We start from the raw sequence: 11,967 nt of genomic DNA on the forward strand, positions 1-11,967 counted from the left end.
AAATGAGTCTCCACTATAAGTCCACATTCATGATGCTCTTGATAATTTTGTTTGATAAACAGCCTGAATAATAATTCTAATGTCACTATTTAAATTATTATGTGATCCTAATTAACCCAGAGGACATAACTTAAAATAATTCCGCCATATGGCACCGCTCATCTTTAAAACATCAAGAGATATTTTGTCTCCAGAGAAATCGCCTGTGTTGTTGTCAGAACAGAAAACCTTGTTCAGCTCATCAAGAACAACTGAGCTGCGTCCTGGGAGCGCGCGCCCACACTCATACCCGTTCTCACACCTGGGCGCGCGCGCGTGCGGGCACCGCTGAGCAGACAATAAACCCCATGCATCAAAAGGGAAAAGAAAATAAATGGGCTTCTGCTAAATAAAACCATCATGGGATGATTGCTGGGAAGGAGGGAAGGGAGGGAGGGAGGATGGAAAGAAGCAAGGAAGGTAGGAAGGAAGGAAGTAAAGGATGGAGGAGGTATGAAAGAAAGAAAGAAAGAAAGAAAGAAAGAAAGAAAGAAAGAAAGAAAGAAAGAAAGAAAGAAAGAAAGAAGGAGGCGAGCCTTGGAGCTTGGATGTATTTTTAATTCTAAAGCGAGGGATTGGTCACACTTGGTCTCATTAGCATGAGGAGCTGTATAAACCCCCTCCTCTGCAGAATTTAGAGCTGTGTTGAAGGCGAGGCTACGAGCGGATCTGTCTGACTGGCTGCGCGTAAAACGGAGTAACTTTCACTTCCCAGCACAGTTCAGTTGGTAAAGCTGCGCGAGGAGCTGGCTCCAGATGTGAACTGCTTTCAGCGCACAATGGGGCTGCTCACCGAGGGACGGATGATAACCACCAAGATGATGCGAGGCGCGTTTAGAACTTATTGGCACCGGTGGGTTGTGATTTTCTCCCTCCATCACCTTTTATTTGCCTCCCGGGCTCACACCGAGGGGAATACTGTCAGGTACCAGACCAGAGAGGAGGACGCGCCGGGCACTGTCATCGGGAACCTCGCCAAGGACATGTCCTTGAGTCTGTCTCATGCCTCCAAGACCAATTTCAGAATGATGAAACAGTTCAACGACTCGTTCATCAGGGTGCGGGAAAGCGATGGGCAGCTGGCTGTCGGGGAGCGGATAGACAGGGAGCGGATCTGCAGGCACACTCCTCAGTGCCTGATCACTTTTGACGTGGTTAATTTCTCCAAAGATCGCTACAAACTCATTCACGTCGAGGTGGAAGTGAAGGACATCAATGACAACTCGCCTGAGTTTCCGAGCAGGGAGTCTGTGGTGGAAATCTCGGAGAACGCAGCGCTGGGGTCCCGGATCCCCCTGGACCCGGCGGCGGACGCAGATGTCGGGTCGAATTACATCCAAAGTTACCAGATTTCTGTGAACAGTCATTTTACCATCGATGTGCTCCTGAGAGCGGATGGGGTTAAATATGCAGAGCTGGTCCTGATGAAGGAGTTAGACCGGGAGACTCAGTCCTCTTATAGTGTGGAACTGGTCGCCACAGACGGGGGGAACCCGCACAGATCGGGCTCAACAAAAATAACCATCAAAGTGACTGACTTTAACGACAACAGCCCTGTTTTTGACCAGAACAGTTTCTCCGTCAGTTTGCCGGAGGACGCGCCGGTTGGCGCCGTCATCCTGGACTTAAACGCAGTTGATGCTGATGAGGGTCTGAACGGAGAAGTGGTCTACGGGTTCGGGAAACAGGTTTCCCACGAGATCCGAGAACTTTTCCAAGTGGATCACAAATCGGGCCGCCTGACGCTCAGGAGCCCCGTGGACTTTGAGGACAAAAGCACCTACGAGCTGGACGTGCAGGCGACAGACCTGGGCGCAAACCCGACCCCCTCCTTGTGTAAAATCATCATCCATGTCACGGACGTTAACGACAATGCCCCGGAAATCAGTGTCACCCCGATGACCTCCGTCGCGACAGGTGTTGCGCACATCAGCGAGGCGGCGGAAAAGGACAGCCTGGTGGCGCTGATCAGCACCCTGGACAGAGACTCGGGCATTAACAGCCAGGTCCACTGCACTCTGTACGGCCACGATCACTTTAAACTCCGCCAGGCTCACGAGGACAGCTACATGATCGTCACAGCAGCCGTTCTGGACCGGGAGCGCATCGGTGAGTACAACCTGACCGTCATGGCTGAAGATTTTGGGTCACCCCCCTTAAGAAAAATCGCCCAGTTCACCATCAGACTCACCGACGAGAATGACAACGCCCCCCACTTCGCTAAAAGCGTGTATGAAGTTTCAGTGATGGAGAACAACGCCCCGGGCGCATATATCACCACGGTGGAGGCCAGCGACGCAGATTTGGGCAATAATGGGAAAATCACCTACAGACTCCTGGATAGTGTGATCATGGGGTCCCCAGTGAACACATTTGTGTCCCTTAACTCAGTGTCTGGCTCCATATACGCACTGAGAAGCTTTAATTATGAAGTGATGAAGCAGCTGGATGTACACATCCAGGCCAGCGATGGGGGGTCACCACAGCTGCAGAGCACAGCCATCATCAGGTTAAAAATAGTTGATCAGAATGACAACCAGCCTTATATCATCGAGCCCCCGCTCTACAAGGGCTCTGCGGAGGTTTTCCTGCCCAAGGATGCTCCTGCAGGGTATGTGGTCACCCAGATACAGGCCACTGATGCTGATGAGGGCATCAATGCACAGATGTCGTTTAAAATCACAGAAGGAGGACACCTGGGCTTCTCCATCAACAAGGACACGGGGAAGGTGCTCGTGAGTCGACAGCTGACATACGATGTCTCAGACAATGTCAAAGTAACAGTGGCAGTCAGCGACAATGGATCCCCCTCTCTAACCTCCTCAGCCATGATCATTTTCAGCTTCATCGAAGGGACTCTGCCGAGCTTGCCCTCGCTGGCTCAAAATGGCAACGAGGAGCTCTTCGAATGGGACATGTCCATAGCCATAATCATCTTCCTGGCAGGGAGCTGCTCCGTCCTCCTGCTGGCCATCATCCTCATCACCACCATTTGTAGCCGACGGAAAAAGGAGACCAGGGAGGGGGGGTTTGATGACAAAGCTGAGATGCCGGATGTGGAGAAAGTGGAAAGTGGTCAGATTGATTCATTGATTGCCAACCACAACGGCAAAACGTTTGATGCCCATCCGTTTCCTGAGGGTCTGCCTGTGGCCGGCAGCACCACAACTGAGACGAGCTGTGAGGACAGCAGGCAGACAGCAGGCATGTTTGAGTCAAACAGCAGGACCATGGAGGGGAAGCTAAAGGTATATTCTCACATATTAAGGTTTTTTAAACACTGATCTTACCTTTGCATGATTTTTAGCTCAAAAACGTCTGTTTTGTGTCTTTGCAGGGTTATTCCACGCTGCCAGGATATGGGAAAGAAACTGTGAGGCCTATAACAATATGGAAGGGCAATTCATTCACAACAATCTCAGCGAGAGATCCTCAAATCAGTGGCAAGGATAGTGGAAAGGGGGACAGCGACTTCAACGACAGTGACTCTGATATTAGTGGAGATGTCCACAAGAAGGAGTCACCACCAATGAACAGTAAGTGTCATAAAACTTGTGTTTATTATGATTCAGCAGACACATTTTCATTCATTTATCTTGAGCCTGTATGAGATGTTTTACCACCAAACGTTCATGTGATCCCAGTGTCTATTCACATCACACCCTGACACCACTGTTGTTTTCCTTCAGGTCTCTGGGCGTGCACGAGCGAGTGCAAAGTGCTGGGACACTCGGATCGATGCTGGAGCCCCTCGGCTACAAGACCCAACACGAGCCTGGCCTGCGGAACGCACCTGACGACGTTCTCCAAAACCGCAACCCTTCCCCGGGATGCAAGAAGGGAAAACTACTACCCGGCTCACCTCCCCAAAACCGGTGGCCTGCAGAGCGTGTACGAAAAAGTCCAACACCAGGAGTTCGATTACATTCTTGTTGGTCCACCGACACCAGCCAGGATACAGGAAACAGATGAAATATCCATCCCAGAGTACACAAACTCTTAGAGACATCCAAAACAAAAACTCAAACTGTAATTAAAAGACATTCAAGTCTTTGAAGTGTACAGTCCTTTATTCCAAACTGACTTGGTGTTGGATCGTTGCAGTGTTTTAGTAGCGTGTCGTGTGTATTTTTTGGCTCATATAAGACTGTTTGTTGTTTTATGTGTAATATGCAAGATTTTCTACATCGATAATATATTTTTCATAAGGGTTCAATGTAAAAAAGAATTTTATTATGACTTTTTCAAAGCATGTGTTATTATTTAAGGACATGACCTAAGGACAAATAAACCAGCCTCTTTTTTTCTTTTGCTGTGGAAAACAATCAGTATGAAAGATGTTTGTGGTAGATTTTATCACAATGTTGCACAAATAAAAAAGTTTAAATCAACACTGGTTTGCTCCTTAACAAAGACTCAGCTGCAAACTTATAGTCTTGCAGTACATTTGGTCCTCAGGGGAATATCCATAAAGCATTTAGAATAACCTCAATTACCCAACTGCATGCATTTTATTTGCCTCAAAGGCTTATAAGCTGCAGTAAATAAAATGAAGTTCTCAAGCCAGCACAGTTAAACTGATAGCAAGCCCAAACCAATCTCATTGTCTTCTCATTGTACACACTGTGGTTACTGTGCTGCCTCAATTTGCATGCAAATATGGCACTGCTGTTCAAATTCTCTTACAATTGCATATTTTTCAAAGGTCAAAGCATCCCCTCACCTTCCGTGATTGCCTCCCAGCTTACCAATTATCCAAAAAAAAGTAATTTAATCTTGTTTCTAAGCAACAGCGGCGCAGCACATCTGAATCTCTTTTCTTGCTAGTTTTCTTCTTTTTAAGTTATAATAAAGAGCAAGAATCCTTGACCACAAGACTCTAAAATCAGAAAATTCTTAATTAAGCAGATGCTTTTCCTCTGTGTGTGCGCCGTATTTCAAGTCCGTGCCGCTCTCTAGCATGTTGTGCCAATAAATGGGAGCTGAGAATAATGAAACTTACGAGTTCGACTACAGCTATAGTGCAAGCTTTCATTCCTGCTGACGCGCAGGCAAACAACTTAAGGAAATCTGCAGCAACCATATAAAAAATGTATGCTACTGTGGCGCTTGACAGTTTGGAAATCTTTTTTTTTTTTTTTTAAATAAATTCTGCATTTTTGCATAAATATGACCCAAAACTGAGTCGAATTTCAGCACAAATCTTCAAAGTAAATAAATACAGCCTGACTGAACAAATGATGCAAGAATATTATACTTGCTCACATGTTTGTTGAGGAAAATGATCCAATATTACACCAACAGGAATAGCGGTTAATTCGAAGGTGAATACAGCTGGGGTGTTGTCATCCTCATGGCTGATTTCACCAGCAGGAGAAAACTGAGCTGTGAAAACAAAACAACGACTCTTCAGAAAGAATATGCTGCCTTTGTGCAAATTGGGTTGCAATGGCCATGTCAAAGTGTTGTCCTTAATCAAAAACAACCAGCCATTACCACATAGTTGAAGCTACTCTGTCGAGATAGAACCTCTTCAAGCTAATGTGCTTTACCAGTTTGGAAATAAATGTTTACTTGCAGTTATTTCTGCACAAAGCGTTACAAAAGCTTCTGAAAGCAAAAAGGTTCACATACGTTTTGCAAATGTGTAATATTGGATCATTTTTATTAATGAAAATACAGTGATTGTTATGTTTGCCTTAGTTAGATAGCTAAGGGCAATAAATAAGAGTGTTTGTGTGTCTGTCTGTTAGCAAAATATCTCGTGAACCACAGGATGGATTTTATTGAAACTCTCAGAAAGTAATTATTGATCATACATGTATACATGATTAATCTTTGGAGTCAATCCAATTTAAGATGGCTGCCACAGCACAGAGATGTTACAAAAACAGAAATTGCAATAACTCAATTGATTTTACAGATATTGAGCTAAAATTTGGTGTGTTGGTAAGTTAACAGATCAGGTGAGAGCTGTTGATAAAACTTTGCTATTTACTATTAGATTCTACAATTTGTTTGCAAAATATCTCAGAATCTATAGGACAGGTTTTCATGAAACTGTCAGAAAGCAATCAATGGATGTACGTCTACAACTGAATGACATTTGGAGTCGACCCAATTTCAGGTCAGCCAACTGATCCTGTCAAACCCAAAAATGACTATACCTCAGCAAATTTCAGATATTGAGCGAACAAACAAAACCCTTGACAGATTTTAATGAAAGTCTCAGAAAGTAATTATTACTTGTACATCTATAACTCATCAGCTTCGTCAACCCAACTGAAGATGGTCATCACAGCTTTAGCGTACAGAAAAATGGCTATTACTCAGTGAATTTTACAGAAACTGTGATAAAATTTAGTGTAGTAGTAGCTGTCAGTCATTCACAACACACTCTAATTGCTAACAGATCATGTGGGATACCCAGATATTTTATGAGAATGTGCATAATGTTGTTTTCAAGGTTTTGACAAAGTTGACTACAATTCTGTAATTTCTCCACTTGGTCTTAGTCTGAAACTCCGACATGAATGGCAGTGAGAGATACGCATTCTTTCAAAGAATATGAGGCCATTTTTTTGTGTTTTCTTCTTTCTGTCCTCTTTTCAGTGAAAAAAAAAAATAGTCAGACATTTTCTTTTTTATTCCAGTCAGTGCATCAGCACGTGTGACATCAGACACCAGCTAATCTTCTATAAGTTCACAGCTGCCTCAGGTCTTTGCTTCTTTTTTTTTTTTTTTTTCCACACCACAGGGTGGCCACCTTGCTTTGAGCGACTTGGAGCCACAGGTAACATTCAGATGAAGAATTTTGCAATTTTATATCAACTTTATGTCATTCGCATGCACTTGTCAAATATCCATCTCGGCTGACTCCTCAAAGGGAAGCAGCCACAGAGGAAACTGTGGACATCAAGAGAGAGAGATGATGGGAAAAGTGCAGAGTTCAGCTCGTGGATCTTGGTTTGTTGAACACTGCAGACCTGCGGTAAGACAGCTTTTTGATCAGAATCAGAAGTGACATTTGTGACATGTTAGTAAAACTGTCAACACTGGGAAATCTCAAGTTTTTCAGCAGTGCTTCGATAAATGCTTGGTTTTTGTTTTCTCTGGATGTTTTTTTAGGGACAAAGCACATTCAACAAACCGACCTCTGCCGCAGTCCGCTATGCGCTGAAGTTTGGAGTGGTGGTTCTTATCGCTGCTGCTGCTTTCATGTTGTGTGCCTCTTTCTACCTCTGGAAAGACAGTGACCGAAGTGTAAGTGGCGACAATCGGCTGTTGATGCAAATACTTTATATTCCAATGGCAAACATCAGGCAGGTGCTAATATTGAAATGTTAATAGGCGTGATTGCTTACAGTTTCTGAAGACTGCCATGAAACGTTCGTATTAAAAACAGCTGCAATCAAAACATTTCAAGCCGCAAAAATCAAATCTTCACACAAGTTGCATAAATTGATCCTGAAGTCATTCTTCATATTTTAAGCAACAGTGTGGTGTTTATTTGTGCTCTAATGAGCACACATGTGGGGCAAACCTCCTCCTCAAGCTCTGCAACAGCCTCTCCTGTGGTGCTTTGCTCAAATTCTCAGTGTGTTAAAACTACAGAGGATTTCCTGCATGGAAAATGTCTGCGAGGGGGGAAATAACACGAGCAACATGAAGCTTGTTTCCATCTCTGCTCCCGTGTTTGCCACTTTGTGATTTACACAACTTGACTAATCAGTCACTTTAACGTCTCACTTTGAATGCTGCCAGGTTTATAATGTTCTTTACAGCCTGAGCATCAACGGGGAGGTGAGGGAGGGCTCCGTGCAAATCGATTCCGACAACAATCTGGGGAGAGTTAAAACTGGGAGCGGAGCTGGGGAAGCGGTGGAGATTCATGACTTTCAAATTGTGAGTAAGTTTGTCCTTGTTCTCGCTTCCACGGGCTCAGCGGAGACCTTCTGTGTGCTCAACAAAGTAGCAGAGCCGTGAGTGTAAACATGGCATCTCTGTGATTTGGTGCAGGGAATAACTGGGATCTGCTTCTTCGGAGGAGACAAGTGCTTTATAAAATCCCATATCAAAGCAAACCTTCCACTCGTGAGAGCCGACAACAAAGAGATGCTGATGTTTGACCTGGTATACGTGCACCGCTTGACATGCAACGTTGAGAATTTGAAATAAAGAAAGAAGCTGCAGCGCTAATCTGAGTAATTCAAAGATGTTTTTTTTTCTTCTCTCCTTGTCAGACGGATGAACTAATGCCCGTGAGGGCCGATGATGAGTTCCTCACATGGGTTGCAGCAGAGAAGCCGCTGAAGAACGCCACATTTTTAGGCAACAAAATACTGGATCTTTGTGGCAAACTTCCCATCTTCTGGCTCGAGCCTGCGTATCTTAAAGGTTGCCTTTTTTCTTCACCTACCACCATGAAATGTGGGCGATAATGAAACCAGTGGACGCAGTTTAGTGCAACTTTTTCAAAAGTAATCATTGGTTGTACACCTACAACTGATTAACTTTTGGAGTCAAACCATGTCAAGATGGCTAACACAGCTAATTAATCTTTTAAAACTTTGGCATTAACCTGTCTGTTAGCAAAATATCTCATGAACCACTCTACTGACTTTCATCAAGCTTTCAGCAAATATTCATTAGATGTACACCCACAACTGATTAACTTTCTGGGTCAACTTGATTCAACATGGCTGCCACAGCTAATCAACTTTAGCGTACACAAAAATGGCTATAACTCAGTCAGTTGTTCTGATACTGAGCCAATACTTGGTGTGGTAGTAGTTGAGAGTAATTCCCAGTGTGTACTCTGAGAAAAAACAGATTGTACGAGATCTCACAATATTGCGTGCGATTGTGCATAACGTCCTTTTCACAATTTGATCAAAACGGCGACAACTATTTGTTTTGTGTTAGTTTGAAACTTTGGCACAAAAGGCGGAGGACAATATGCATTCCTTCAAGGATCGCTAGGACTTTAATTTCTAATCATTCAAAGTACAAAAGCTACAGTTCAAAAACTCACCACGGTCTATTCTTAGTGAACTATTTTCCTTTTTTTTTTCATGCCTTATTAAACTCTTAGCTGTGATTGCTCCTCTTATCTGCTGACACACTTGTAAAATTTACATCCTCGGCTCAGAAGTTGGTGAAACATTTGAACATCTTGAACATACACTAAATTTAGAGTTTAACAGCGGGGGGGAGAAAAAGGACTAACAAAGTCTTGTATTAAAAAAGAATGAACTTGAAATATGCAACACTGCTTGATATCACTGCTGCCGAGTGAATAATTCAAGACGTCTGAGACAGCTCCAGCTATGTAGGATTGAGCTCGGAGGACATGTATGGCATCTTGTGGATGTTGACCCAGTACTCTCGCCTCCTGTGGATGCCGTAACAGATGGGGCGAGGAGAAAGAGAGGCGCACGTCGAGCCAAACGGCAGTTAGACACAGAGGAGATCAAGGCGGATGCTGGGGAGAGGGACCCGGTGAGTCATGCAGAGCGGGAGGCATCCAGAGTTGTGGATGGAGAAGAAGAAGAGTCAGCCACGGGGTCAGCGTACAATCCTGCAAACCCCTACCATGTGAGTAGCAACTTCATCAGCGACCCTGTTTTTAAAGAACATGACTCCAGAGTTGGTGAATTTTTGAATAACTATCACACACAGCTCCCTGAAGCAACCCTCAGAGCCATATTTTTTGAATCGGGCTTTTGCTTTTATTACACCCACAAATAACTTCATCACAGCAGCCTTAAGATACCAGCCTTGTTAAAAATGTATGCTCCAGCCAACAGAAGTACACAGAGTGGAAATGTGTTAACCTGGATCAGCTGTGGGTGGTTTACACTGCCGCTGCATGCTTTTGTGAAGGTGTCATTCTGGCAGTTTTAATTATAGGTCACTTGGGTAAAAGCTGCCATTTCAACTTGATGAACTTATGAACTGATATGAAAACTCCCACCGCTCATAAAAATTCATGTTGCCTCCAACAAATCACATCCTTGTGAGGATGGGAAGATTTTGAAGCCATTTGAATTGCAAATAGGCATAGATCTAAAAGATGATCAGAATAAAAAAAAAAAAAAGAAGTAAAAATAAAAATGTTGCTCTTGTGAAAAAAAATATGTGCTTTCTGTTACTGCAGCGCAGCGGAGAGGCCCGAGAGGAGAGCGCCATGACCTTTGACAGCATGCTGGACCGCCAGGGAATCTGCTGCTTGGAATGCCAGCGCAGCTACACACACTGCCAGCGAGTGTGTGAGCCTCGTCGTGGCTACTGGCCTTGGCCTTACAACCACAGAGGGTGCCAGGTAGCCTGCCGGGTCATTATGCCCTGTCGCTGGTGGGTGGCACGAATACTGGGTGTTGTGTAACACACTAAAGTCTTCATGTAAACAGGGATGTCTTTTTTTCTTGCCTCTAAATATCTTTAACACTTGGGGGAAGTGGGGTCCTGTGAAATGGTTATGAACAATTATTATCTTACCTGTTGCAGACAGCTTTTTAACTGTCTCAGTTTCATGAACTCGAGTTTAATTCTGACCAGACTGACAACTCCAAACTCAATGATTTCATAGTGATTCTTAAGAATGCTGTTTTATAAACCTTTACATTGCTATGAATTTCATGGTTATTTGCATGAATTTCTATGATTATTTGCAAGTGCAAACAGCGGTTGCAGCTATCCATAGCATTCCCATTACAATATTTCTGTTGGAATAACTATAACATAAATTTAACATCGATCTAAATGTTTATAAAATTGTATTCTTATGAACTACTGTTAATTTTGGAGTTGGTTTAAGACAACAGCGATTCACTGACTTCCCGTTAAATGCAAAATATATTTTTCAAAATTCCGCTGTTTGTTTTAAAAGCTTTGCACAGCCCGGCACCTGATAATTACCTGACCCTATCTGCCTTTACTTGGATTCTAGATGTCTTAGACCTTTTGAACAACTCTTTTTAGATGTTCCTCGTTCTAGATGAGTCAGTAAGGGAGATTGTGGCTTTTGTTGTAGCAGCCCCAAAGCTGTGGAGCAGCCTTTCACTTGTGATCATGTGTGTCCCTCTTTGTTGAAGCTTTTAAAAACACGGCTTATGACACATTTATTTTCTTTGGCTTTTAATTCAAAATAAAAGCATTAGCCTTTAAGTGATTTTGTCTTTTTACTTGCTTTTATCTGCTATGTTTTATCACCTCTCTTTCTGGATTGATGATTTTAATGTTTTGGCTATTCATGTTTTCAAGTTTTAATCATTTTTTGCTTTCATTTGGTCAGCTTTGTTTTAAATGTGCTCTATAAGCAAAGCCAGATCACCGATTGATTGATATTCTTCCAAACTGAAGTCACTCAAAGCGTTTTCTACAACAGATATTAATTGTTTAGAACATTTCCAAAGAGCCCCACTTCAAAAGATCTGAAGTATCACTATAATCTTTCAGCTTTTATTCCTGTGTGCATTCATTTTCTGAGTTTCACGGTAAATATTTGCCAGAGCTGCGCCTGATAGTGTGATGTACAGATTGTGGACTGTGATTAAAACTACTGTAACTGGGAGAAATTATCTGTACGGATTCACTTCTTTACACACAGTAAAACTAGAATGCGTAGATGTCACATTCACTGATTCACAAATGGGCATGAAGCTAACCCGTTAGCGCTCTGTACCGTTTTAGGCTGAAAACATGGGACTGGATCCAACAGCTCAGCAGATCATGTCGCTTTTCTGACTGAACAGGCTTCAATAAATCCTAATTACAGTACGCAGGCTTTGATGTTTCTGTGTTTCCACTGGGTGTTTTTAATATCATTATTATTTGGATAAAACGGAAGTGACAGCAACAGTTGCTGTAACTCCCATTCACAGCTCAGATTCAGTTCGAGGGCAACACCATTTGTGCACGTTGACA

At 43.3% G+C, this 11,967-nt stretch overlaps 2 protein-coding genes across 2 annotated transcripts; both read left to right on the forward strand.

The window, feature by feature from the left end:
* Positions 1-764: 764 nt before the first annotated feature.
* Positions 765-4,430, forward strand: si:ch211-199f5.1 (protocadherin-8). The gene is made up of 3 exons (XM_017422605.3): positions 765-3,287; positions 3,377-3,575; positions 3,729-4,430. Exons 1-3 carry the CDS (start codon positions 819-821, stop codon positions 4,040-4,042), a joined length of 2,982 nt encoding a protein of 993 aa, XP_017278094.1. The 5' UTR covers positions 765-818; the 3' UTR covers positions 4,043-4,430.
* Positions 4,431-6,757: 2,327 nt separating this feature from the next.
* cnmd (chondromodulin) lies at positions 6,758-11,281 on the forward strand. The gene is made up of 7 exons (XM_017422653.3): positions 6,758-7,030; positions 7,168-7,302; positions 7,804-7,944; positions 8,059-8,172; positions 8,283-8,436; positions 9,452-9,636; positions 10,199-11,281. The coding sequence occupies exons 1-7, from the start codon at positions 6,875-6,877 to the stop codon at positions 10,424-10,426; spliced, it is 1,113 nt and encodes a 370-aa protein (XP_017278142.2). The 5' UTR covers positions 6,758-6,874; the 3' UTR covers positions 10,427-11,281.
* The last annotated feature ends 686 nt before the right edge of the window (positions 11,282-11,967 follow it).

Source organism: Kryptolebias marmoratus, linkage group LG6, assembly GCF_001649575.2.
Source record: "Kryptolebias marmoratus isolate JLee-2015 linkage group LG6, ASM164957v2, whole genome shotgun sequence".
In the NCBI taxonomy this organism is placed as follows: Eukaryota; Metazoa; Chordata; class Actinopteri; order Cyprinodontiformes; family Rivulidae; genus Kryptolebias; species Kryptolebias marmoratus.

Bases quoted from the DNA above. Each gene is read 5' to 3' on its own strand.
- cnmd (XM_017422653.3), top strand. From the start codon at position 6,875: ATGTCATTCGCATGCACTTGTCAAATATCCATCTCGGCTGACTCCTCA. The intron at 7,303-7,803 runs GTAAGTGGCGAC...GAATGCTGCCAG, and splicing joins GGAAAGACAGTGACCGAAGT to GTTTATAATGTTCTTTACAG. The intron at 9,637-10,198 runs GTGAGTAGCAAC...CTGTTACTGCAG, and splicing joins ATCCTGCAAACCCCTACCAT to CGCAGCGGAGAGGCCCGAGA.
- si:ch211-199f5.1 (XM_017422605.3), top strand. From the start codon at position 819: ATGGGGCTGCTCACCGAGGGACGGATGATAACCACCAAGATGATGCGA. The intron at 3,288-3,376 runs GTATATTCTCAC...GTGTCTTTGCAG, and splicing joins CCATGGAGGGGAAGCTAAAG to GGTTATTCCACGCTGCCAGG. The intron at 3,576-3,728 runs GTAAGTGTCATA...GTTTTCCTTCAG, and splicing joins GGAGTCACCACCAATGAACA to GTCTCTGGGCGTGCACGAGC.